Source organism: Apiospora marii, assembly GCF_038362585.1.
Source record: "Apiospora marii strain CBS 49790 chromosome Unknown utg000003l_segment0_segment0, whole genome shotgun sequence".
NCBI lineage: Eukaryota > Fungi > Ascomycota > Sordariomycetes > Amphisphaeriales > Apiosporaceae > Apiospora > Apiospora marii.
In genome coordinates, this window is record NW_027117374.1 from 1,547,546 (window position 1) to 1,574,560 (window position 27,015).

The 27,015-nt window shown below is 54.1% G+C and overlaps 8 protein-coding genes across 8 annotated transcripts; 5 read left to right on the forward strand and 3 right to left on the reverse strand.

The window, feature by feature from the left end:
* Window positions 1–543: 543 nt before the first annotated feature.
* PG985_003994 (uncharacterized protein) lies at window positions 544–1,897 on the forward strand (the record flags this gene model as incomplete). The annotated part of the gene is made up of 2 exons (XM_066823763.1): window positions 544–709; window positions 795–1,897. 2 exons carry the CDS (start codon window positions 544–546, stop codon window positions 1,895–1,897), a joined length of 1,269 nt encoding a protein of 422 aa, XP_066686923.1.
* A 1,413-nt stretch (window positions 1,898–3,310) lies between these two features.
* PG985_003995 (putative URA2-multifunctional pyrimidine biosynthesis protein) lies at window positions 3,311–10,132 on the forward strand (the record flags this gene model as incomplete). Its single annotated transcript, XM_066823764.1, has 3 exons — window positions 3,311–3,914; window positions 3,967–10,016; window positions 10,076–10,132. 3 exons carry the CDS (start codon window positions 3,311–3,313, stop codon window positions 10,130–10,132), a joined length of 6,711 nt encoding a protein of 2,236 aa, XP_066686924.1.
* Window positions 10,133–13,410: 3,278 nt separating this feature from the next.
* On the forward strand, window positions 13,411–17,348 carry PG985_003996 (uncharacterized protein; the record flags this gene model as incomplete). The annotated part of the gene is made up of 5 exons (XM_066823765.1): window positions 13,411–13,801; window positions 13,859–15,158; window positions 15,220–15,291; window positions 15,347–15,415; window positions 15,470–17,348. 5 exons carry the CDS (start codon window positions 13,411–13,413, stop codon window positions 17,346–17,348), a joined length of 3,711 nt encoding a protein of 1,236 aa, XP_066686925.1.
* Window positions 17,349–18,435: 1,087 nt separating this feature from the next.
* Window positions 18,436–18,744, reverse strand: PG985_003997 (uncharacterized protein; the record flags this gene model as incomplete). Its single annotated transcript, XM_066823766.1, has 2 exons — window positions 18,436–18,595; window positions 18,698–18,744. The coding sequence occupies 2 exons, from the start codon at window positions 18,742–18,744 to the stop codon at window positions 18,436–18,438; spliced, it is 207 nt and encodes a 68-aa protein (XP_066686926.1).
* A 1,545-nt stretch (window positions 18,745–20,289) lies between these two features.
* On the forward strand, window positions 20,290–22,607 carry PG985_003998 (uncharacterized protein; the record flags this gene model as incomplete). Its single annotated transcript, XM_066823767.1, has 3 exons — window positions 20,290–20,523; window positions 20,584–21,192; window positions 21,261–22,607. The coding sequence occupies 3 exons, from the start codon at window positions 20,290–20,292 to the stop codon at window positions 22,605–22,607; spliced, it is 2,190 nt and encodes a 729-aa protein (XP_066686927.1).
* A 798-nt stretch (window positions 22,608–23,405) lies between these two features.
* On the reverse strand, window positions 23,406–24,228 carry PG985_003999 (pyridoxamine 5 phosphate oxidase; the record flags this gene model as incomplete). The annotated part of the gene is made up of 2 exons (XM_066823768.1): window positions 23,406–24,097; window positions 24,186–24,228. The coding sequence occupies 2 exons, from the start codon at window positions 24,226–24,228 to the stop codon at window positions 23,406–23,408; spliced, it is 735 nt and encodes a 244-aa protein (XP_066686928.1).
* Window positions 24,229–24,886: 658 nt separating this feature from the next.
* PG985_004000 (deoxyhypusine hydroxylase) lies at window positions 24,887–26,008 on the forward strand (the record flags this gene model as incomplete). Its single annotated transcript, XM_066823769.1, has 2 exons — window positions 24,887–25,410; window positions 25,489–26,008. 2 exons carry the CDS (start codon window positions 24,887–24,889, stop codon window positions 26,006–26,008), a joined length of 1,044 nt encoding a protein of 347 aa, XP_066686929.1.
* Window positions 26,009–26,144: 136 nt separating this feature from the next.
* On the reverse strand, window positions 26,145–26,637 carry PG985_004001 (transcription factor S-II; the record flags this gene model as incomplete). Its single annotated transcript, XM_066823770.1, has 3 exons — window positions 26,145–26,163; window positions 26,220–26,457; window positions 26,523–26,637. The coding sequence occupies 3 exons, from the start codon at window positions 26,635–26,637 to the stop codon at window positions 26,145–26,147; spliced, it is 372 nt and encodes a 123-aa protein (XP_066686930.1).
* Between the last annotated feature and the right edge of the window lie 378 nt (window positions 26,638–27,015).

A 27,015-nucleotide genomic window follows, 5' to 3' on the forward strand; every position in this document is an offset into this window, starting at 1 on the left:
ACAAACCCCCTGATTGTGTCAATCCAACACTTGTATGAAGGGATTCTCCCACAACTCCATGCCTTGCGGACTCCCTTGCATGATTCTTGGCAAATTCCCACATGAATGCGCTTCGCACGTAATTGACCACCTACGATGTTCGGATACTAGCGGTGCTATGATAGGTATGTATGCATGGCGCAATCGGGTTTTCTTAACAAAGTCGCAGCCTCGGAACAGGATGCAGTACGATTTGTAGGTCCCGACTATGCTGGCCACCTTATCCCGGTGCAGATTGCAGGGACCATTATCGTGCTGCAGGGCGAGACTTGCTTACCCTTTTCCGGCATCATGGCAGTACACAGCGACGTAAGGGTTAGGTTGCGCCCCCTCCCCCTCCCCAAGATGTTGTGCAGTAGCAAACCAACGGCTAGTAAACCTCGTGTTTTCGGTTCCGTTTATTGAGAAGGAAGAAATTGTGTCCATATGGGTTTTGTCGTGCCAGTTCTCCCATCAATAGTACGTTTCCCAGAGGACATCAATCTCTCGCTACGATTGCCAGCCATGAGTGATCTCGACCTTTCCATCTCCAACGGCACGTGCTACTTTGCCACGAACCGGAAGGCGGCAGACACGTTCATCCCATGTGGAAACGCCGCCAACGCCGCCTATACGTGTTGCCTCAAAGGCGATGTTTGTCTAGAGGGCTCCGTTTGCTTCCACCCCGACGGTACGGTGAATATTTCCCAACAGGGAAGATGCCTACTTTCACAATGAGAACATTCGCGCTTATACATAGAAACTCTTTTCCACAGGCGACAGCGGAGGCACGACCTACATAGCCGGGTGTACGGACCCAGGCTTCGGCAGCGTCGCGGGCGCCTGCCCCCACAAGGGCAAGTTCGCCGACCAGCAGATCGTCGGTCTGGTGCGGTGCCAGGACTCGGACGACCGGGACAGCCCCGACGAGCTCTGGGCGGGCTGCCCCGGCGACAAGGCCAAGACGGAGATGACGGGGGTCCCCTCGCCGTGCTCCTGCTCCGACCCGGACTTCCAGGGCCTGTTCCGCCAGAAGCCCACCATCGAGGCCGTGGCCACGCTGCCCACGGCGCTGGGGCAGACGGTCTTGTTTGCCAAGGGCCACGAGCCCCCGCCCTCGTTTCGGGCGGCGACGTCTTCGGCCGGCTCTACGCCAAGGTCGACGACTGCTGTTCATTCTGGGTCCACTGCCATGGTGACGACCGCACCCAGTACTAGTAGCTCTGCTGCTTTCGCGACGGGGGTTTCGGTGTCTGCTAAGCAAGAGTCGACGTCGGATCAAGGCTTGTCCGCGGGCGCCAAAGCCGGTATTGCCGTCGGCGTGCTACTTGCCGTCCTTCTCAGCAGTGCCATCTTCTTCCTGGCCGTGACTCTGCGGCGCCGACGCCACAGAACCTCGAGAGGAGGAGCCGATGTGGCCGAGGCCGAGACCGAGGCTGCAGAAGCCGCGGCCAAAGCACCGCTCACCACCACCGAGGACCTTGCGACACCGCCAACAGGCGAGCAGCCTCCACCGCCTCATAACAGCCCCGATCCAGCGACGGCGGTCTCGATGTCCAGGGGGGACGCCGGCTCCCCCAGGAATCACGCGGGGGACGAGTGGTTCAAGCCGGAGCTGGCGGCGGACGAGTCGACGACTGTTTCGTCGTCGTCGCCGAACCCGGCGACTGTCCTGGACCCGGGTCACAAGAGCGGGATGATGCGCGATAGTCGCGTTTCGCCCAGTGCGGACTCGGATACGTTGCCGAGTTATTACCAGGGCGGCGGCGGCGGCTCCCGGCAAGCGCGCCGCTCGCCGTCTCTGGCTTCCTCGCTGGGACGGAATGGGGGCTCCGGCCGGGGGAAGGCGATGGAGGACATATCGGAGCTTCAGGGGTAGGAGGTTCATCGAGGGAAATGTTCGTGAGCGAGCTCAACTCATGGAAGACGGGCTGCGCTGCTTGAAGCCAATACCACGTACCTACTACATTTTGCTGTCAAGTCCTTCTGGGTTAGTACTTTTAAATACAATGATACATCAAGACATATCTCTCTAACTCCAGTAGAACCTGAAGAATAAGCCAACATGTCTGAATGGCAACATAATTGATATGGTTGACATCAGCATAGCTACATACCCAGTGGTGTTATATATGTCACGTTTTCAGAGTCTATGCCTGGGTATTCAATATGCCCGTGTGAATACCAATAACATCAACGCGACGAGGAGATGGAGTGAGCGGTACCTAGGTACTAATCAAGCTTCTCTCAACTTATGGATCGACTGGGGTCAGTTCCATTCAATCATACATCGATAGCGCACACGCAATATTAAGCAACTTTTTTTTTCTCCTTTACTCCGCAATACGTCATCTCCGGTTATCGGGGGAACGCTTGGAGCATGCGCAAGTAATTTTGAAGCAGTACTGCTAGATGGGATTCTTCCAAGGGCAGTTGGAAGGTTGACTGACATATCAGGGTTCTCGACGAATGGTCAGCAATCCGGTTCTCACCAGTATAGAAAATCAAGCGCAGTAAAATTGAGGCTGCATCTAAGGTTAGACTTTGCCCTGGCAGCAGTGAGGTATGGGTGTGTGCATGGGCAGCGATCCAGAGCTTGGGTTACATCTTGGCCCTCCTGCCTGCTCGCCAAACCAGCCAACAAGTGCATGTCGCCCACCGCCTACTTGTTCACGCCTAGCCCATGCGACCAGCACCTGCAGAAACTGGATGCTGCCAGTCCAGAACCGGCTACTGAAGGGTTTAAGCCTCGACCTCTGGTTGGGCAATCCCCTCCAGCCCACCTGAAAGACCCTGGCTGGCTGTCGTCTAGCCTTTGCATCATGAGTCGTCGGTCGTTGTCTTGCAGAGTATCATTGGTCCCATGGGTGTAGATCGGGGCTATCACCCCACTTGGCTGCCGTTGCGGGGAGGTGCGAAGAAAAAAAAAGCTCTGGAGGTCGTTCACAAGCGACTGTCGTAGGTAGATATACCAGACCCTGACCAAACAATTTTTTTCCCTCCTCTTTTTTTCTTGTTATTCTATTCTCTCCAGAAAGCACTTGTGCCCTGGAGATACAAAAACCCAATACAACGGCGTTATGACCGTCTGATATTTCGGGATCTACAAGCGCACTTACGGCCCCCAGGAAGCTCACCCCTCCCTCGAGCGCTGTTGAGGTGCATCGGCGTCAGTGATTATCACTACTACGCCCTTGTCTCACGTGGGCCGCTGTCCCTCTTCCCTGCCTGCGTCACGTCCCTTTTCTTGCCCACCAATTGAGTCCGAACGCGGGGTTCAAACGGCAGAACAATGGCTGCAGTCTACCACCAGCCCGCCACCGCGCGGATCGTGGGTGATAACGAGGAGGGTCTCATGTGCCTCGAGCTCAAAGATGGCTCTGTCTACCAAGGCTACAGCTTCGGCGCCAAGAAGAGCATCGCCGGAGAGCTGGTCTTCCAGACTGGCATGGTGGGATATCCCGAGTCCATCACCGACCCCTCCTACCGCGGCCAGATCCTCGTTATCACCTTCCCCGAGGTCGGCAACTACGGTGTCCCCTCCCGAGAACAGATCGACGAGGTTCTCGGCGACCTACCCGAACACTTCGAATCCAGCCAAATCCACATCGCTGGTATGATCGTAGCCTCCTACTCTGGCGAACAATACTCTCACTATCTCGCCACCTCCTCGCTCGGCACTTGGCTTAAGGAGCAGGGTGTTCCCGCCATCTACGGTGTCGATACCCGGGCCCTGACCAAGAAGCTCAGGGAGAATGGAAGCACGCTCGGTCGCCTGCTGCTGCAGAAGCCGGGTGTGACCAATGGCCCCAAGGGTATCAGCCAAGAGGGCTGGAAGTCAAACTTCGAAGACGTCGAATGGGTGAACCCCAACGAGAAGAACCTTGTCGCTGAGGGTAAGCTGGCCCCCCTGAGTCGACTTAGAGACCTTGACTTACCCATACCTAGTATCTATCAAAACCGCGAAGCTGTATTCGCCCAAGCCCGAGAAAGCCCTGAAACACCCTTCAGGCCGGAATCTGAGAGTGCTATGTCTTGACGTGGGAATGAAATACAACCAGCTCAGGTGTTTCCTGAAGCGCGGTGTTGAGGTCATGGTGTGCCCCTGGGACTACGACTTCTCTACCGAGGCTGGAAAACAATACGACGGTCTGTTCATCTCCAACGGTCCAGGTGACCCTGCAGTCTTGGAGCAGACCATCAAGAACATCTCTGCGACCATGGAGATCAACCGGACCCCTGTTTTCGGTATCTGTCTCGGACACCAGCTGCTCGCACGCGCGACTGGAGCCACAACAAAGAAGATGAAGTTCGGTAACCGTGGACACAACATCCCCTGTACTAGTATGGTGACTGGAAAATGTCACATTACTTCTCAGAACCACGGTTACGAGGTCGATGCCAAATCATTGTCCTCCGACTGGCAAGAGCTTTTCGTCAACGCCAACGATGGCACCAACGAAGGTATCATGCACACCAGCAAGCCTTACTTCAGTGTTCAATTCCACCCTGAGAGCACTCCTGGTCCCCGGGACACCGAGTTCCTCTTTGACGTGTTCATCAACACCATCCTCGACTGCGCCAAGGACCAGAGCCTCCTCAATGCTCCGGTCAGCTTCCCCGGAGGCACCATTGCGGAGAACGAGGCGCTTCACCCCAAGGTGAGCGTCAAGAAGATTCTGGTTCTTGGAAGTGGAGGTCTGAGTATTGGCCAAGCCGGAGAGTTCGATTACTCTGGCAGTCAGGCTATCAAGGCGCTCAAGGAGGAGAACATCTACACAGTCCTTATCAACCCCAACATTGCGACAATTCAAACGTCCAAGGGTTTGGCCGACAAGGTCTTCTTCCTGCCCGTGACACCGGACTTTGTCCGAAAGGTCATTCAATACGAGAGACCTGACGCAATCTATGTCACCTTTGGTGGCCAGACGGCGCTGCAGGTTGGTATTCAGCTCAAGGACGAGTTCGAGGGACTGGGCGTCAAGGTTCTCGGAACCCCCATTGATACCATCATCACCACCGAGGATAGAGAGCTGTTTGCCCGCAGCATGGAGTCCATTGGCGAGAAGTGCGCCAAGTCGGCTTCGGCCAGCAGTGTCGACGAAGCGATGCGCGTCGTCAAAGACATTGGCTTCCCGGTCATTGTCCGAGCTGCCTATGCCCTTGGCGGTCTGGGAAGTGGTTTCGCTAACAACGAGCCTGAACTCCTTGATCTCTGCAACAAGGCGTTTGCCGCCAGTCCCCAGGTGCTTATCGAACGAAGCATGAAGGGATGGAAGGAGATCGAATACGAAGTTGTTCGGGATTGCCAGGATAACTGCATTACTGTCTGTAACATGGAGAACTTCGATCCTCTCGGTATCCACACTGGTGATTCCATCGTTGTCGCCCCCTCTCAAACTCTTTCCGACGAGGACTACAACATGCTTCGTACCACCGCTGTCAACGTCATTCGTCACCTCGGCGTGGTTGGAGAGTGCAACATCCAGTATGCCCTGAACCCTGACTCGAAGGAATACTGCATTATCGAGGTCAACGCCAGATTGTCCCGATCTTCTGCTCTCGCGTCCAAGGCTACCGGATATCCTTTGGCTTTCATTGCGGCTAAGCTGGGTCTTGGTATCCCCCTGAAGGAGATCAAGAACAGCGTCACCAAGGTTACATGCGCTTGCTTCGAACCTTCGCTGGATTACGTTGTGGTGAAGATGCCCCGATGGGATCTCAAGAAATTCACCAGGGTCTCTACCCAGCTTGGCTCGTCCATGAAGAGTGTCGGTGAAGTTATGAGCATTGGCAGAAGCTTCGAAGAAGCCATTCAAAAGGCCATCAGGGCTATTGACTTCCACAACTTGGGCTTCGGAGAGACAAAGGCTCTGATGTCCATCGACGACGAACTGCAGACCCCCTCCGATCAGCGTCTCTTCGCTATTGCCAATGCTATGCACACTGGCTACACGGTCGACCGGATCTGGGAGCTTACCAAGATCGACAAGTGGTTCCTGAACAAGCTCATGGGTCTCACCGACTTCGCCAAGAACATGTCCAACTTCAGCTCGGTGGATATCGGTGGCCGACCAGACCTCCTGCTCCAGGCCAAGCGACTCGGATTCAGCGATCGCCAGCTTGCCAAGTTCTGGGACTCTAACGAGCTCGCCGTCCGCCGCCTGCGACTCGAGGCCGGCATCATGCCCTTCGTCAAGCAGATCGACACTGTCGCGGCGGAGTTCCCGGCCTTCACCAACTACCTGTACTTAACCTACAACGCCTCGGAACACGATATCAACTTCGAGGACCACGGTGTCATGGTGCTTGGTTCCGGTGTCTACCGTATTGGTTCGTCGGTTGAATTTGATTGGTGCTCTGTGCGGGCCATCCGCACCCTGCGTGAATCGGGCTTCAAGACCATCATGGTCAACTACAACCCTGAAACGGTCTCTACAGATTACGATGAGGCCGATAGGCTGTATTTCGAGAACATCAACGTCGAAACGGTTCTCGATATCTACCAGTTGGAGTCCGCTGCCGGAGTCTTGGGAGCCATGGGTGGCCAAACACCCAACAACATTGCGCTCCCACTCCTGCGATCAGGCGTCAAGGTACTCGGAACATCCCCTGAAATGATCGACACTGCCGAGAACCGATACAAGTTCTCCCGTATGCTGGACCGGATTGGGGTCGATCAGCCAACCTGGAAGGAGCTGACCAGCTTCGAGGAGGCCAAGTCTTTCTGCAACAAGGTGACTTACCCAGTACTGGTTCGTCCGTCTTACGTCTTGTCTGGAGCAGCGATGAACACTGTCTACTCCGAGGCCGACTTGGAGTCCTACCTTCAGCAAGCCGCCGATGTGTCCCGCGACCACCCAGTCGTTATCACCAAGTACATTGAGAACGCCAAGGAGATCGAAATGGATGCTGTTGCCAGAGATGGAAAGGTCACCGGCCACTTCATCTCGGAACACGTCGAGAATGCCGGTGTCCACTCGGGTGATGCCACCCTGATTCTGCCGCCTCAGGACCTCGAGCGGACCACCATCGAGCGTATTGAGGAGGCTACACGTAAGATCGGTGCGGCTCTCAACGTGACTGGTCCGTTCAACATTCAGTTCATTGCCAAGGACAACGATATCAAGGTCATTGAATGCAACGTTCGTGCCTCTCGTTCGTTCCCCTTCGTGTCCAAGGTCATGGGCGTCGATCTTATCGAGATGGCTACCAAGGCCATCATGGGCTTGAACTACATGGAATACCCGCCAACCACCATCGCCCCCGACTGTGTCGGAGTCAAGGTGCCGCAGTTCAGTTTCTCTCGTCTCTCAGGCGCTGATCCTGTACTGGGTGTCGAAATGGCGTCTACCGGAGAGGTTGCCTCTTTCGGCATGGATAAGTACGAGGCTTACCTGAAGGCACTCATGTCCACCGGCTTCAAGATCCCGAGGAAGAACATTCTCCTCTCTATCGGTTCTTACAAAGATAAGAAGGAGATGCTCCCCGCGATTGCCAAGCTGCAGCGATTGGGTTACAAGTTGTACGCCACTGCAGGTACTGCCGATTTCCTCCAGGAGCATGAAATCCCCGTCCAGTATCTCGAAGTACTTGGTAACGAGGAAGATGACCAGAGACACGAGTTCTCCTTGACTCAGCATCTTGCCAAGAACATGATTGATCTCTACATCAACCTTCCGTCGAACAACAAGTACCGCCGACCTGCCAACTACATGAGCAAGGGATACCAAACCCGCCGAATGGCTGTTGACTACCAGGTTCCCCTCGTCACCAATGTCAAGAATGCCAAGATTCTGGTCGAGGCCCTTGCCCGGCACTTCGAGCTTGATGTCAGCACTCGTGACTACCAGACCAGCCACCGAACGATCGTCCTGCCTGGTCTTATCAACATTGCCGCGTTCGTTCCTGGTATTGTCTCCCAGGGCCAGCATGATCTTCAGGCTGTGACCAAGGCTTCTATCGCCTCGGGCTTCACTATGATTCGTGTGATGCCTATGGGTGTTGAGGGCTCCATTACCGATGCTAAGACACTGAAGCTTGCTCAGCACAACAGCAAGGGCGGTGTCTACTGCGACTTCAACTACTCTGTGAGCGCCACCTCGGAGAACGCCGATCAAATCAGCCATGTCACAGCTGAAGTTGGATCGCTCTTTATCCCCTTCAACCACCTGTCCGACAACATCAGCAAGGTGGCGGCCGTTACTGCTCACTTCGACTCTTGGCCTACCCACAAGCCCATCTTGACGGATGCGAAGACCAGCGATCTTGCCTCGATCTTGCTGCTTGCCAGTCTGCACAGCAGACGCATTCACGTTACTAGTGTCACGACCAAGGAGGACATTCGCATCATCGCTCTGAGCAAGGCCAAGGGCCTGAACGTCACTTGTGACGTGTCAATCTTCTCGCTCTACCTGTCTCAGAAGGATTGCCCTGACTGCCAGGGTCTCCCAACTCCGGAGGATCAGAAAGCTCTGTGGGACCACCTGAGCACCATTGACGTTTTCTCCATTGGCAGCCTTCCGTATCAGTTGGCTCGAGGCAAGGACGCACCTGTTGATCCTTCATGTGGTATCGCTGATGCTCTTCCTCTTCTCCTGACCTCTGTGACAGAGGGCAAGCTTACTGTTGATGATATCAAGACTCGCCTGTATGACAACCCGAAGCAAATTTTCGAGCTCCATGAGCAAGTGGGCACCGTGGTTGAGGTGGAGATCGACCGTCCCTACACGATTCCCACCTCGTCCACATCTTGGTCACCGTTTGCGGGCCGTACCATGCGTGGCTCTGTTCAGCGGGTGACATTCAACGATGAGACGGTCTGCCTCGATGGTGATCTGTTGCCAATTGCGCCGCTGGGTAAGGACATGTCGACCCATGGTAGCATGCCACCACCACCCATGTCGCCCTCCGTCAAGCCTACTTCGCACCCCTTGGCCTTGACTGGCGACAGCCAGCGCCAGAGACGTGATTCTATCCTCAGCCCCCAGAGACCCTTCTCGAGACAACAACCACTGGAGTCGCTGGCAGACGGTGCTCGCAAGGGCACTGGTCTGGGCGAAGACTTTGGCCTTCCTCTCTCGATGCAACAGCCTTCGTTCAACTCCCTGAAGTCGCTACTGAGGCAGCCATCGTCTTTCAAGAATGGCCATGTTCTTTCTGTTACTCAGTACTCGCGCTCCGATCTGCACCTGCTGTTTACTGTGGCCCAAGAGATGCGCCTGGGCGTTCAGCGTGAGGGTGTCTTGGATGTCCTTAAGGGCCGGGTTCTCACAACCCTGTTCTACGAGCCTTCAACGCGTACTTCTGCTTCCTTTGATGCTGCTATGCAGCGTCTTGGTGGACGGGTTATCCCTATCGCCACCGGACAGTCATCGGTCAAGAAGGGAGAGTCACTCCAGGACACCATCAGAACAATGGCTTGCTACACTGACGCCATTGTCCTGCGTCACCCCGAGGAGAGCTGTGTGGATGTTGCCAGGAAGTTCAGCCCTGTTCCCGTGATCAACGGTGGCAACGGTAGCAAGGAGCACCCCACTCAGGCCTTCCTGGACCTCTTCACTATCCGTGAAGAACTCGGAACCGTGCAGGGTCTGACGATCACCTTCGTTGGTGACCTGTTATACGGCCGTCCCGTCCACTCCCTGGTCTATCTTCTCCAGCATTACCAGGTCCAGGTCCAGCTGGTTGCTCCCAAGTCGCTTGCTTTGCCGCCCAAGGTGCGCGAGCAACTGGTGGCTTCTGGCCAACTGCTCTGCGAGTCTGAGGACCTGACGCCGGAGATCCTGGCACGCAGCGATGTATTGTACTGCACCCGGGTCCAGAAGGAGAGGTTCCCCGACGTCGAGGAATACGAGCGCGTCAAGAACTCGTACCGCATCGACAACGGCACGCTGAAGCATGCCAAGAGCAGCATGGTGGTCCTCCACCCGCTGCCGAGAAACGAGGAAGTGGCGGAAGAGGTCGACTTCGACCAGAGGGCCGCTTATTTCCGACAGGTGAGTTTTCCCCCGATACACCCCTCCTATATGATAACATTCTAACCAATTGCTTGCAGATGAGATATGGTCTGTACTGTCGCATGGCTCTGCTGGCTTTGGTCATGTCCTCATAAGATCATCCGTCTTTGTTTTTATCATCTGGTTTGAAGCCATACTTCGAAATTCATATATCTTCTTCGCTGGTTTCCGTTATTGAGGCATAGGGAAAAGGGGGTAAGAGGAAACGGTAGATAGTCACGTAAAATCGGTGTAGAGCTGGGTTCATTCTTTGAGAATTTTTTTCCGAGCTAGAAAAGGCAATCGGTATTAGAACTACATGGCTCAAGCCACCCATGAGTGATGATTTGAATGTTTATAAGGTATATACCATGGGTTATGTGGCGTTGCGTGCGTGTTGCGTTGGGTTGGGTTGGGGGTTATGCGTTAGGTTTCGTGTATTTTAGGTATATATGTATATGTATGTCGTATATAGTTAATATATTATTATTCTGGTTGTATGTGTATTTTGTTTCTGTATGGGTTTCTGATCTTTGACTCTCTGATTGCCATGAGCCTGCCTGTCACTGGTTACAGACTTGAGCAAGCTGGAGACGTACGCTTGTTACTCAGGTAGTTTCTACTCCTAATCGGCTGGGTTGCTCAGTATTCTGGAGTTTCGAAGCGGCAGGCGGCCGGCCCCTGAATCGAAACTGGTGAACTGGGAAACCTCATCTACATAGGCAGCATACCACATGCAAGCACACGCTGATGTGTATCTCACCACTCACTGCAGTTTCATCTCGAGTCTGCGGTACGCTGGCGTCAGTGACCAAGACAATGAGCAATGTCGATGTGTTGCGCCGTACGCAGTCCTGATGTTGCATATGTCAATGTGCTCACCCACTCAAGTATGTAAGTGGGTAAAACTGTGGTGGGAATCGAGATCGGCGCTTGGGTGAGTAGTGTCCCACAGTCGAAGCCGAGTACGGTGCGTTGATGGAGCCGGCATGGGATATCATCCATTTTACCTTTGAGATGCCTTGCAGCTATCCAGTTGCCAGTTTGTATTCTACTATGAGCTGGGTAAGCTGTACGATTATGTTCCGATTGATATCTCGATGTGAACTACATACTCGAAGACTATGCACCTCTATCGGCCACGCCCCACCAGTCTACACCGGTGACTTGCCAGGGCGATTAGTATGATCATGTTACATGGAGCAAGCTGCCGGCATCGCACATTTCGGGCTTCTTGCTTGAGAACGAGGCAAGCGCCCATAAAACACTTGTCTCACCGAGGAGTTACGTTCGTGCAATCCATTCTTCAAAAGACGTTGAGGCTACAGAAATGTGGTTTCTGGTTAGGGAATACAGCTGGTTGCAGTGCAGGGGTGTCTCAGACAAAAAGCACGCAACGGACGCGGGGTAACGGGACTGGACGGGCGAGAGAAAGCTCGGATCTCGTTGATGTCAACCCATTCATCACCATGTTAACATTCGATGAACGACCAACCAAGCAACCGACCATGCATACATGGATACCTCATGCATGCAACTCGGATCTGTGTCCAAGTCCAAGAAACCCGGGAAGGGCTAACTACTCCTCTCCTCTTGCCTGCAAACGGGGTGAGCGATGAACAGGTGATACATTTGATGTCATTTGTTATCTAATGGGTAGGTCACCTGGACAGTTGCTGATAAGGGACCGACTGGCTGGCGAGAGCGAGAAGGAGAGAGCTGATACGTCCATGGCCGGATGATTGGACCGCGGCCGTCGCCTTTCGGGACTAGGCGACTGGCGATACAGAGTCCAGACAGGCGTCTTACTGCAGCTGCGGTATACTCCAATCGGAAGCCGTTGTGCTTCTGCTCAACGGTCGTGTTGCTTGCTTCCGTTTACTTCCGCTTCGCGCCGGCGCGAGTATTGATGTTCTATTGTCCTGTAAGTGCAGTGGTTCGACATCAGTACATTGGCTGTCGATGATCTAAATGGGTGGTCATGCGCATGATGCACGTTACACGGGTGCTGGTGTACATAAATGTAATGCAGATGTAAGTCGAAGTAAAAATTTGCGAGCGGTGTGGTTTTGGGTGTTACTCCCATCAGCAAAGCATCTACGCTACATGAATCATATAAGCAAGCACATGTAAGTCCCGAGCCACCTCCTTCAAAAATACAGCTGTTTGGCCCTTTTCACCACCATCAACAACAACACTGCTAACGGGGTCGCATTTCTATTGACTCTTTCAGTGAATAAAAGTCGCAACATGCCCGAGAAGCATAACGCACGTTTTGCAGTCAGAGATCTGGAGAGGCGAGTGACGGCACGGTACGCAACCTAAATGTTCTTCCTTCTTACTGTACGTCTATCTGGGGTAGGATCTGAATGTGACAGAATTCTATATGCATGGGCCGCGAGGGATTGGTCAGATACGATGTCACCCCACCACATACACATACTTGATCCAGGTGCTGGGAATGGTGGTGTTGACCTTGACTTGCATCAAGCTCATCATACCAATCAGTCACATGGGAAAGGAGCGAGCTGAACTGGGACATAAAGAATATAGTGATAATGATGACATACCTACATGTCTTGACCGACTTTTTTTTTTTCTTCTTCTTTCCTCTCGTCTATCCATCTCACCGCGACTTGAGGTTACCGTGATAAGACTGGGATGCGATTTGTATATCAATGAATTGAATGTTGAAGCAAAATTACAGTGCAGGATATGATGTAGAGTGATCCGTGTTAACTGCTGCTGCTGCTGCTGCTTGCTGCTGAGCTACGCTACCTGTTGGAAATTAGTGGACTCATCGGTGGATTTAGTGGTACTCGCGCAGCAGCAGTGGATGGATGCACGCATGGCATGGCATGGCATCTGAATTGGAATGGGGCCTCGCCCATCTCCCAGCGCGCCACTCTTTTGTAGATGACACACTACTGCAAGTGCAGATCCCTGTTTTCCATGGTTTTGGTTACTCTAGTGGGACTAGCACTCGCCTAATCGAGCTCCACACCCACTTAACGGAATTGCTTCAAGGGTCGATGCTTGTCTTGGCTGCTCTGAGACCTGTGCAAAGTAGAAAACACCACGGGAAACAGATTCCCTAGGTCACTGTACCGTTAGTCTGTTTACTGCTCTCGCTCACATCCCGAGTTTTTTCTTTGTGCATTTCCCGCACTAGGCGGCACTCTCGACGCATGAAGACCGTGTCTATCGCAAGCCCGATAGCCAAGATACAGCTCTAAGGGTTCCCTTGCTTTCTCTCTGGTTGCGGTAACCAAATGTCGTTTCTCTAAGCCAACCATCGTTTTTTCTTTCTTTCTTTCTCTTGCTTTTTTCCTTTCTTTCAGCTTCTTCCCTGAGACGGACTTAGTGGGGGGCCATTGAGGAGGCAGATCTGGCCATGGTGACTGCGGCTTCCGCGAGGGATATGCTGTCGTCCCTTATGGGGCCCAGGAAGGAATCGCGCCGCCGTCACGACTCGTCCATGTTCGACTCGAATCCAAATACGCCCTCGCCCGGCCCAGACCGGAATCCCATAACCCGCCGCGCTTCTCTGGGCCCGGAACCCCGCCATGCCACCGCCGACTTTACCGAAGCTGACGATGACGACGAGGAATCCGACGAGGCTGCCGACGAAGTAGACGATGGAGAGGAAGAAGGCGAAGACGACGAGGGAGTGGGGGAGCTCCCCCGGTTCAGGGGATATCGACTGGGGGATATGGGCCAGCACGATTCGCATGGGCGCCGAAGCTCTAACACGGTGATTCCCTTGTTCTCCGCAGGCTATCTTGGTATGCCGACCTCCTATGCGCTTTGTTCCATCTTGGATCCAGACTGACTCTTGCTAGACTCGCTCCCCATATACAGTATCGTGCACGCGATTCGAATAATAGTCCAGACGCGTACCGAGACCAGTTTAACATGGGACCAGCTTCGATCACCGCAAGTCTCGCAGTTCCTCATCAAGCCCATGCAGCAGCAAATCAGGACGCAGCACTTCACGCGTGCGACACTCTACGCGCTCATGGCCAATTGCTTTCAGTTCGCCAAGGAAGGTCAGCTGTACCCGGGCAATGCGGGCACAAGTAGTACGCGCGCAAAAGTCTGCGAACTCCTCGCACTGAAGCTGCTGAAGGAATATGGCACCAGGGAGCTCATCGATGCCCTGTCGTACGACTTCTACCCACTACAAGGGTTGCCCGATGCTGCTAGCGCACCCAACAGAGGCTACAACAACCGCAGCCAGCTAGCTGTGGCGAGAACCTCGACGCTCGAGGTGGCCATTCGAGCCTCGGCCAAGAACTTTCTGGCACACCCCTTAGTGGTGCAACAGCTCGAGGCCATATGGAACGGTGCCATTAGTTTTTATTCATCTGCGGACCACCTACATCGCGCCCCCGAACCCCAGGCGGACTCGAGCCTCAAGTCCGCGAAAAGGGGATCCGTGGACGCGAGGACGCCTCTCCTGAACTTCCAGCCTCCGCAGGAAGAACTCAATCGCCTGCCTCTGCATGCTGTGCCTATTAGACGTACTGTGACTCTGTATGACCCCCGAAACGCTTCTCTTTTCAAGCTGTCTCGGCTGCGCGTGCCTCGTTATCGCCAGTTCCTGTCGACCTGCTCCCTTTTCATCCTCATCTGCCTCTTTCTTGCTGTTCTCATAGAACGCTCCAATCGCATCACTACGCTGGAGCTCGTGTTCTGGTTTTGGAGTGCAGGATTCATGCTTGACGAGGTCGTGGGCTTCAACGAACAGGGCTTCTCACTGTATATCATGAGTTTCTGGAATGTGTTCGATCTGGGAATTCTGCTCATCCTGGTCGTCTACTACGGCATGCGTATCTATGGTGTCTTCCTGGTAGACGCACACCAGTGGAATGATATGGCTTATGATGTACTAGCATCCAATGCCATCTTGCTTCTGCCCCGCATCTTCAGTGTCCTAGATCACTACCAATACTTTTCCCAGCTCCTCATCGCCTTCCGACTCATGGCGGTGGACCTGGTTGCCGTGTTCATCCTCATCCTCATAAGTTGTTCAGGCTTCTTCGTGTTCTTCACTCTGTCGAGAAACAACAACGATGCCTCCGAGGTGGCGTACGCAATCTTTCAGATCGTCATGGGTTTCACCCCAGCTGCGTGGGATGTGTAAGTCAAAGCCACACTCATAACAACAATGCTGTCAACAACCAACTAACATCGTTTCTAGGTGGCCCCAGTACAACATACTGGGAAAACTACTGTTGTCGCTCTTCTTGATTATCTGCCACTTCGTCATTGTGTAAGTAATGCATAGCGCCTCTGTTGCTTGACTTGCGTACTGACTGCCACTCTAGGACGATTCTCATTACTGTACTCACGAACTCATTCATAGCCATTGCTTCGAACGCCAACCAGGAGCATCAGTAAGATAGTGTCCTTTCCGCCGTTCCAAGACAAGTTTGCTGACTCGACTGCAGGTTTCTCTTTGCCATCAACACCATATCTATGGTTAAGAACGATTCACTGTTCTCATACATAGCACCAGGTAATATTCTTGCCTGGATGCTCATGCCTCTGAGATACGTGATGCCACTGAGGGAGTTCGTGGGCTTGAACCGCCTGGTCATCAAACTCACTCACTTCCCACTCCTTTTCTGCATCTTCGTCTACGAAAAGTACATCTTGGCGTCCAATCTCTACGAACCTACCGACTTGGTTGAGCATCCTGGGCGGACACGAACGCGCGCCATCTCTTTTGCTGACCCTGCCAGCCGGGCTGCGCTGTTCAGTCCCAATGTCCGAGCTCGTGAGGAGTCTGGTGTCGGGTTGCAGAAGGACCGCGCACTCGATGAAGTATTCCGACGGGCTCCTGACACCTTGCGACAACAGCGTAATCATGAGAGGAGAAAATCGCAGACTGCGATCCGTAACTGGATGGACCAGAACGATCACGATGAAGAAGAGGGTGAGCCGCTGACGCATTGGCCGACAGTAGACAGCCGCCTTAGTGCAGGCAGTCGACTTGGACGCAGACTTCGACATATTTCCGATGCCAGGTCAGCCGCAAGTGACCCCGCTGATCTCATGTCGAACAATGGGTTCCAGAATGGAGGATATGGAAGCATGCGACAGCAGCAGGAGTATAAGGACCATACTGATGCTGACGCTGACGGCGATGACGAGCTGGTCACAAATGACGACGAAGATGACGACAACGCTGAGACTCAAGATCAAAGATCTGAGACGGAGCAGGAAGAAGACTACTTCACGACGCCTGTTGCGGCGCGGTTTGGCACGTTGGCGCCATCCTCAGTGAGTTCCAGAAACTCGATGGCCTCTGCTCGGCGCCAGGGCCACAGTGCATTCTCTCCGCGCTCGGGCGCCCCACGCCGGCAAGGGATGCACAGTCGCACGATGTCGACGAACACCATACTCTATGCTCCCCAAGAGGCGGCGGCGAGAAAAATGACGAGCCCGTCTTCAGCTTCGGAACAGCAACTTAGCTCGCAGTCACGGGCGCGGCCAAAGAGCAGCCGCTTGAACACAGTAGACACGGCTGGCCAGCGATCACCCAAGACAGGTCAACGGTCTCCCAAGACAGGGCAGCGGTCGCCCAAGAGATCGATCTATAACGTCAACAACATCAACAACCCAGGCGCGCCGCGACCACGTCCCATTCCCTCGCAGACGGCGCCGAACCGCGCGTCGCTGCTGGGGCTCTCGGGTCCTCGTCCTCCCCACCGCGGCCTGTCGTCGGTGGACGTGGACTTCAACTCGGAAATGGGTCTCGATGTGGACGCTGCCAACGTCTTCGGCGCGGTGCCGTCATCGTTCCAAACACAAATGGCGCTCGCGACAGGCCAACTGAAGGGGCTCGGCCGCGGACACCAGGACCGCGAGAGTCAGGACCGCATGACGCGGCTCATGCTGGCGCGCATGAAGACGCTCGAGGAAGGGTTCCACGAAGTGGTCAAGGAGATGCGACAGACGCGCAGCGCGCTCCCCACGGCGCAGAACTCGGGCGAGGAGGGCAGCAGCGGTAGATCAGGCCTTCTCCATCCGATCGCGGTCGGAGGAGAGAATGGCGGGGGCGGCATCATCACCCGACGCGGGGGCGGCGGGAACAACCACTTACTGGTAGCGGCCACGTCGGCTAACAACAACAACAATAAGAGACCCAAGACTAGCCGACCGGGCAGCATCAAGGAGAAGCAGGAGAAGCAGCCGGCGGCGGCTGGTGGCGGGGCACCTAGACCTAAGTCGAAGGGGGCCAAGGGGAAAGAGGTTGCTCACTCGTCTGAGGACGAGAGCGAGGTGCCCATCCGCCGGGTTGTGAGACGAGGGAGCTCGTTTTGATGAGGTTTGATTTGAGGAGTTGTTGTAGGGGTTTTTGCATTATAAAAACCGAAAGGGGGTAGGGGGTAGGGGGTATTGTATGTTGAAAATAAGGAAGGGGATGGAGGACTGGAATGGATGGACGGACGGATACATTGCATCTATGCGATCGACCAAGAAGAGATTGGTTATGTATCAGCATGTCGGCGTTTTATCATCAATTCTGCAACAAGGGCATTGCGGTTTGCGTTTGTATTATCTGGTATTAGGCGGACCACCGTCGCCCGCGTGCTTTTCAGACCGTGAGAGGAGAGAAGAGTGGAAGAGCTCGATTGTATTTGTATGTTTCTGGATTTTACTGTGTGCGCTTACCAGGTATTCGAGGAGGCAGGCGGCTATTGTGAATAATAGTAAGACAACCTTACTGCTCGAAGACACAACGCGATGATCTTGACCCTGGGATACTATGTGGATATGGAGATGAGGAACCTGGCGATGATCTACGCAGTATGCCCACTGTATCCCGTATACATACATATCGTGCCCCAGGTGCTTAACGTAATTATTCGTTTGGCTCTCCCATTTCCCCGTTGCTTCTGCTGATCGTTACGTGATGCGCCCCATCTCTGAGCACGTGATGCGGCTGGTAACTGGGGGTGATGGTCCCGGTATCAGCCGACAATGACACGTTCTGTTTGGCGATCCCTTCATCATTGCCGAAAGCGTGCAAGACGGGGTTCTCTTCTTCGAAACAGTTTTTCTCTGTTGCTGTGATTCGAGGTCGGTCTATGTGTGTCGCTTTGCTCGCGATCTATATGATTGATCCAGGTCGGACCGTCCAGTCAGGGGGTGTATCCCATTTACATGTCGTCTTCCTTGTGTTTTTGTTTCTCCCTGAATAAATCAACGTCCCCCCTTTGCTTTTGTTGCGTTTTCCATTTGTTGATTCTCCTTCCTTCATAAAATTCATGCAAGGCTTGCGGATCATGCTTGAAAGCTCGGCCGGCGCCTTCTTGACCCAGCTTGATGCCATGATGCTGTAGCGATGCTTGGTAAAATGCATAGGTCCCCATACATTGAAAGGTCCTCGCGATATAATATTGGTGGTTTAAACGCCACCTCCGCTTCGGTCGACGCTGACGTAGTAGTTGGCGTCGTTGGAGGCCTTCTGGGCTTGCTCGTTCTTGTTCATGGCGTCGGCCTTGTAGCGGGCGCCGACGGCGAGACCCGTGATGGTCGCGGCGACTACGTAGAGACCGCGGTGGCGCCTGGTGTTGTCCAATTCGTCAGTAAATTTGCGGGCGTAACATGTACCAAGAAGAGTGACGAAAGAAGGGAGAGAGGGGGAGGTGCATAGGCAAGTTACTTACGGGACGATACGCAAGTGCTGGCCTCCCATTGTTCGTAAGGGCTGCATTGTGATGATGGTTGTGTGACGCTTAGATATAGATCCAGAGAGACTAAACAGCGAGCCTGCAATTCTCGATAGGGGCAGCAATCAGATGGAAGTTGCGTGTTGTTGGTGTGATCACTTATAAGTACAGAGGAGCGGTCAAGCAGGGAATAGGTTCAGTTGTGTAGATAGTGTAAGTGTAAATGGTCATGAATCATCCAAACCTGTAGCCCAAGACAAGAGCTTCCTTAAATAAGTCGGTAATGGAAGCCCTTAGCTAATTATATACACCTCGACTCTGGATACATGGATACGTCAGCTCGTGGAACCCCCGCGCAGCCGTTGTCCCGAATGGCTTGATTCGGTTTGATAATGGTATGTCATCGGCACGCCCCAGCTCCTCAGGCCTTGGGCCCTGCACGATAATAGCGTTTGGCCGCCTCGTACGTGCATCGTAAGGTAAGGAAGCAGGTGGCAGGGGACAAGAAAGAATGGAGATGGATGGATGGATGGGGATGGTTCCCGTTTCCCCACACTTTGGGGCAGGGCTTGGCACGCTAGCGCTAGGCCGGACAACAGGGGCTGAAGCCTGAAGGAGCAATTGGCAGTTGATGTAATGCGGAGACGTGGGCAAGGGACAAGGGACAAAGAAGAACAAAGTTGTGGTTTTGTTGGGGAGAGCTGTGTGTGTGGCAGAATATACCTAAGCATATCCGCATGTCCGGCTCTTGCCAGCATAAGGTCTATCAGAGGCTCATCAAAGGCCCATTGTAGGCCCGCCCATACCTTTGTACCTTAGGTACTTGTAGAATACTTAACCTACGGGATAAACTCGGTAGCTACCCTGTAGTCCGCGAAGAAGGTGTCTATTCAAATGCAACACGCATGGTCTCGTTTGCCTTGTTGGCCTTATACCTCATATCCCTTTTTCTTCCCCTTTGACTTCATCCTGTGAATCTGCAAACAATGCAATGCTGGCAAAAACATTGTCTACCTAATCCTGTCGTGCAGCTCCAACAGTTCGCGCATATCCAGAAATCCACCTAAGGCCACGCCGTGGTGCTGTTTACCAGCAAGTACCAATCATGTTCGCGGCTGGGAGCGGCTGGGCTGTCGTGGGGGTGCTGGATGTCGCGACTGGTGTCATCTTACTAAGATGCATACAACATACCTACCTTGGTCGCTGCCTGATTGATTGATGCGCCGGCCTGGTGTACGCGAGCTGTGTGTGACACACATTGAATGCAGCCTTTCTTCTCGCACGCATCTGACCTACGGGGCAACATCTGTTGCCTATCAGACCAAACAGTGATTCAATGTCCGTCATTCGTGCATAAACCAGCAATCAGTCACTGTTAGTGTTGCTGCCTGGGCCTGCCAGTCAACCTCAGTCTCTCAGCCTTGTGTCCCGCATCCCCTTGCAAGATTGACGGTTCTCCAACGCAAGATAAAATCCATCATCATCTGGCCACTTGACCAATACCCAATATTTCGACTTGGCATCTCCAATTTCCTTCAACCAAGTTGAGTATCCCCTTCCAGCAACACCTCGTTGCCGGGTCCAGCAGCATGGCAGAATCCTCGGCCTCGTCGTCGCCCTTGGCTCAGCCGGCGAGCCCCGGCCAGCAAGACGATGATGCTCTTCCCGGCGCTGCTTTGATGGACATGCGCATCCTGGAGCTCCAGCGTGAGCAAGGACACACGCGGTTCTTCTTTCCGCAGGATCCTTTGGCTGCCCAAGCCAAGCCGGAAGATGAAGACACGTTTGTGCTCATCGAGTTTCCAGCCAGTTCTTCGATCAGAGTATGTTGGCCCATGATTCGTTTCCCGATGAACATTATACTGACGCTTAGTTCTCCTTAGTGTGACGGGACTAAATGGAGCCATGTACAACTTCGTATGAGTGCTGAAAAACTTCTGTCTACTGGATCTGCTGTGTTCAAGGAGAAGCTTGTGGAGGTTACCCCTCAGATGAGGAAGCGCCGACGACAAGACCACACCGGTCTCGTGCTCCCTGAGTCAATCAAGTATATCCTTGATTTGACACCCCCCGACATGGGCGACGAATTGGCGGCTCTCGTAACCATCCTGTCGGTGCCAGAGAGTGTTCGGGCCTGGTGGCAATCCGGCTCGAGACTCAACATCAAGAGGTCTTTGGTGTCCGGACACGATGATGCTTGCATCGACCATGCACACGTTCCCGAGGACTGCAACCCTGGCGGTTCCCAGGCCAAGCAGCAGCCTTCTTTTCAAGACCAACTGCCTATTGTGGATCTGGATGACATCGTCGGGCCTGTCCCATCACGCCAAGTCCCTGATTACTGTCCCATCCGCCACAGAGCCACCATCATCTTCATCATGGAAGCCATCCTGTCTGACAACTCGAAATCAGTCTTGGAATGTCTGAATTCTGCAATACGCGTTTATACTGCGGTGAAATTGGCGAAGTCATTGGACTGTATGCACGTTGTTGTGAGTGAGCTTCTAGTGTTTCAACAGGACACACTGGGTATTATACTGACATGCCTTCTTCCCCACAGACTGACTCTGTCTACACCTGGGCCTTAGGCCACCCAAGCGGTAACTTTATTGAGCTATTGCCAGAAGTTAGCCTGGAGCTGTTCTGGGATCTTAAGGTTGCCGAGGTAGTCCGCGGCACTTTCGCGATTCTGACTGTCGAAGGCGCTCTCGAGCTTCTCGGCGTTCCTACGGACCCCAGTTCTAATGGCGCTGTGACGTTCAATGCTCATCGCGTTGGACCCACCACCATCTTTGGTCGCAAGCGAGATGCGCTGCCCGACGACATAGCTAACGCTATTCAGCATGCCCGAGACGGCCTCGTGGAGCGAACTCGCGTAACGCTCAGCCAGCTGAGGTCTGATGCTGTCTTTGACTTCTTGAGCTTGAAAGACATGGCTAGCAAGAGCATCCCTGAATGGAATCAGCTTAGCGATATCGGCGAGACTCTTGGCTGCACCGTACCTGGCCGCTCTGCCCATGTTACAGTTAACCCGCCGGTTCCCGTCTTGACAGCCTATACAGAGGACCAGCAGATCCGTCTCCAGGGTTTGCGAACAGCTTACAATGGACTGGCATCGGCTTTGGTTGAATACTTCCATAGCCGGTTGATGGAGTCATTTACTGGTATCGACTGCAACTTCGCTCCGGTGGACAGAGACCGAAAATGCTACGTGCCCCGGTCACAGTTCACGTGCACTTCAGAGATATATAAACAACTGAACGAAGAGCAACGACTCCTAACGGTGTACCCCTGGTACAAGTTGAGGATCAAAGCCGAGGTCGATACCAAGGACGATTTTTTTTTCCAGCCAATACGTGGTGGCAGCACCCTCGCCCAGCTAGCGATGGTGTTTGACCAGTATCTGCTGAACAGCATGACCCTCTTCTCCGAACTGGCACCGTACTACAAGCGTCGCTCTGGAGGTGGCATGGCCTTCTTCCGGCTCGAAACCTTCCGCGAAGAGTACGTCGAGGCTATGAAGTCCATGTACGAGAAACGGAAAGTGAGCGATGTGGAATTTTTGACCCGGTCCCAGCACTTGGCCCTGGGCTCTGCAGAGGAAGAGCTGCGTTACTTGCCGATGTGGGCAGGGGGTTACGATGATGAACTCGGCGGCATCTACGACAGCAACTTCGTCCCCAACAGCGAGAACGGCCCCTCGGGCCCTGGCCCGGCTTTCCACACCGCAGGCAGCGTCCCCACCGAGGTCTCGACCATTGCGCCGTCCACGCCGACGATGTGTGGCACGACCACAACCGACGACGACGATGACGATGCTGTGACCGAGGGGTCGCTCGCTCGCGGCGGCCGTTTCCTCGTCCAGCGTTTCGACAGCGGCTCGCGGCCAGCGTCCGGGCATCATTAGTCGAGAGGCACAATGGATGTGGGAGTCGGATGATTTCATGTTGGAGTCGGACCCGTCGGAATTCGACTTTGCGGAGTCGGGCTCGGACGACGATTTCCCTCTCGACTGAAAAAGCCCCCTTTTTTCGCAGGGACAGACAGACCTTGGACTGATTTTGCGGCCATCTTGCTCAACGGTCAGATACGAATGACGACGCCACATAGACTGTATCTCGCGATTTGATACACCCATCATCTGAGAGTCTTGTAGGACATACGTTATAAAGGAGACGACATCTTCGGTGAGTACTGGTTCCGTTATCTTGCAGTGGTGTCGAGGGTTGGATCAAAGCTAACATGTTCCCAGGAGGACGCTGTCTTCAATGCTTTTGGTGTAGACTCACCGTACATGGATGAAGTAATACTGTCACCGGAAAGCGAAGCGCAGATGTTGTCAAGTGAGAAGCACCATAGCTTAAAAGGGGCTTGATGAATGATGCAATGGCTACGAGTGATATGACGACGACGATGACGGATTATGCAACCGCCTGCATACTGACTGAAGATGGGTCACTGTGTGCCTTAGATTGCCATTGCCGAATCTTTGCTTTTACAGCCTTGAGATGATGGCCTAGCGAGGACCTGTAATTAGATGCGTCTTTGCCATTTACGTACATAGCTCACGATAATTGTGAGAAATAGATCACAAAGCGAATTGCCATTTGACTTATGGAACTGCTTGTCTAAGTGAGGATACCTATTTCTGATGCGGCGAAGCGCCAGCTATTCCGATACATAACAACCATCATCCCTTGCAACATTAGGGGCTGAGTCGCTCCAATGACCACTCGTCAGTCCCTTCCTTGCGTGTATACACGAAACGGTCGTGAAGCCGGCTCTCCCGCCCCTGCCAGAACTCTATAGACTCGGGCACAAGTCGCAGCCCGCCCCAGAACTCGGGGACAGGGATCTTCTCCTGCCCTTCAAACTTGGCCTCGGACTCCTTGACCCATCCCTCCAGCTGCTTGCGCCCGTCGTCCCCCTCGCCCGCGGGCTCAAGCACCTGGCTCTGCCGGCTCGACCAGGCGCCGACGCGGCTGCCCCGCGCGCGCGTATCGAAGTAGGCCTGGCTCTCCTCGGCCGTGATGCGGCTGGCCCGGCCCTCGACGCGGACCTGGCGCTCGAGGCCCTCCCACCAGAAGGTCAGGGCCGCCCAGGGGTTGCTGGCGAGGTCGGCGGCCTTGCGGCTGGTGCCGAAGTTGCTGTAAATAACAAAGCCCTCGGCGTCGAGCTCCTTGAGGTAGACGACGCGGGCCGAGACCCGACCCGAAGGGAGCGCGGCCGTCGACAGCGTGCTCGTCTCCGGGTGGGCGACCTGGTCCGACTGCTGCGCGGCCGCGAACCAGGCGTGGAATTGCCGGACCGGGCTCGTGGCGTCCAGGTCGGCGCGCGTGAGGTGGCCCTTTTGGAACTGCGCGGCTTGGCCTTGGGCTTCTTTGCCGGCGGGGGCGACTGGCGTGCGCGAGAGAAAAGGGGGTGTAAGTGAGGACGCCGCGTTGTAGTACGAGTAAGAAAGCAAGAGACATGTAGTGTCACTTACAGATGAGCTTATTGGCTGTGTCTTTGGCGGTATGCAGCGCCATTCTGTATGTCGGTCTGATAAGTCTGGGCAGTGTAGACTGCATCAATCTGATTTGACCAGAACGTCCTTTTGCCTGAGAGGGGTATATGTGTATGGCTGGTATATCGGTCGGTTTTATCAAAAGGACAACTGAGGTTTTACATTTAACTACAGACGGCAATGACGCATCGTATGGCAGGTGGTGCGATGTGGAGCTATCCTGAGGCGTTTATGGTAGTTGCCTTTAATGTTCGTTTCCTGGATAGTGTGTTCTTCAAGGAGGGATACGGCGAAGACAGCCTCATTAAGTGCGCTATGTAGATGTCTTACTAGAAAGTTCCAGGTCACAATCGGCCATATATGCCATCATATCAGTCCAACACGGAAGATTGACCACGGAAACCGTCTTATTCCACGTGTAAGTGACTTCTTCTCTATGAACCTTATACCAAGCTGCCCCACCATCAGTGTTGACTCACCACCTAAATCGATCCCAGCACCTAGGCTTGCCTATCGATAAGCTAGACGACCCCTCCATGAACAAAAAAAGTCCCCTAATCACCCCTCCAAAAGCCTATCTATCCATCCAGTCGTTTGTCTGCTTGCTGAAGCCCATCCGCCGCCACGACCATCCAGCACCGACACCAGACAAGAACCACCAAATCAAAACCTCGACCACCATGTCCGAAGCCCCGGTAGTCAACACCGGCGCCGACCGGAACGACGCCCTGCCGTCCACCAAGGTCACCGCGGAGACCATCGCCGCCCTGCGGGAGTCGCTCTGCTCGGAGTCGACCCCACTGCCCATCCGCTTCCGCGCCCTTTTCTCCCTGAAGCACGTTGCCAAGCACGACCACGACGAGCAGAACTACCGGGCCGCCCTCGAGGCGATCGGCGCCGCCTTCGTCTCGCCGTCGGCGCTCCTGAAGCACGAGCTCGCCTACTGCCTCGGCCAGTCGGGCAAGACGGAGGCCACCCCGCCCCTGCGCAAGGCGCTGAGCGACCTGCAGGAAGACCCCATGTGCCGCCACGAGGCCGCCGAAGCGCTGGGCGCTCTGGGCTTCCCCGAAAACTTGGACATTCTACGCGAATTCCTGAACCGGGAGGGTGAGGATGTCTCGGTCAAAGATACTTGCGAAATCGCCATTGATCGCATAGAGTGGGAGAACTCGGAGCAGAGAAAGCAAGAGAAGTTGCGCCAAAGGTACTTGATTAACTACGATCGCGACACACATGCATGGCTATCCGCGCGCGCTTAGAGCTGGGGGCTAACTTGCAACAGTGACTTTGGTTCGATAGATCCTGCGCCCTCTATGCCCGAATCTAAACAGACTGTCGAAGAGCTGGAGAAGTCCCTCATGGACACCAAGGCACCCCTTTTCATTAGGTACCGCGCCATGTTCGCTTTGCGCGACCTTGCTTCACCTCCCGATCTCCCTACCGCGGAACCAGCCGTCTTAGCTCTGGCCAAGGGTTTCGCTGATTCGTCGGCGCTCTTCCGACACGAAATCGCATTCGTCTTCGGCCAACTCTCGCACCCCGCCTCCATACCCGCTCTCACCGCTGCGCTGAGTGACACCGAGGAAGCCAGCATGGTGCGTCATGAAGCCGCCGAGGCTCTCGGCAGTCTTGGCGAGGAAGACGGCGTTGAGGACATTCTTAAAGGATTCCTCAATGACAAGGAGAAGGTGGTGCGCGAGAGTGTAATCGTCGCTCTCGACATGGTCGATTATGAACAGAGCAACCAGACCGAGTATGCGCTGATTCCTGATTCGGCGCCCAACACAGCAGTGGCAGCTTAGACGGCCTGGCCAGTGACAGCCGATGTATAATATTCAATAGACAGACGATGAACTCATATCGATTGCGCGCATAGCAGTAGTCGAGTTTATAGGGAGCGATGGCACGTTTAAAGCCAGGAGTTGTAATTGTGTCGTATTAGTTGTTTTGCGTCCACCTGTCTTCATGTCAGCAATCATTCGTAGAGACCTCACGCGGCGCATGGTGGCGTACTTGTTACCACACTTCTTGCAGGTATAGAAGATGGTACTGCCTTCATCGGCACTTCGCAATTGGACGGCAGCAAACGTGATATCGGTACCACCACACTTTTCGCAAGTCTCGGTGTTGGTGGCAGCCTCGGTCCGGATCTTATGGCGTTCGACGGTCTGGACTGTGGATAGCTTTTGTCGGAGCAGCGAGGGGAAATCGGAAGGCTTCGTCTGTGTAACAATCTCTTTGAAAACAGTGTCTGGGAGTTGGGTCTGTTAGCCGAGCCAGGAACTCCAACGACGCGAACTTTTGCGGTATACTGACCCTTGTTCTGTTCGCCGCAGGCTTCGCAAGTGAGGACGTTCTTCTCGTCGCCTTTGGAGGCGGGCAAAAGATTACCGCAGCCGGTACAGAAGACCAGGGAGCCGATCACACTCATTTTGTCCAATTGGTCGTCGTTGGATGTCTACTTTGACGTGTGGCGAGCGGTACGAGACTGAAGCGTTTAGGGAGTCTTAGGATAAGACCGGAGAGCTGCAGCAACTTTTTTTTCTCTATCCCTACCAAAAGTGACGATAATCGATAATGGTTCAGTCAAAAAAAGTCTAATCTAAAAAAAAGTCGGCCAGAAAAATAGTTAAGCTCCGACCACCGACCGACGGAAGGGTGGGACTGCTGCTGCAGGGAGATAGGCGATGACAGCATGTACATTCCTATCGTTCAATCCCTAGCTGCGTTGGTCAAGGTACATGCCATATCGCGATAGGTAGTCTGCAAATCAATACTCCAGTCCGTACAAATAAATAGTGTAGCTTGG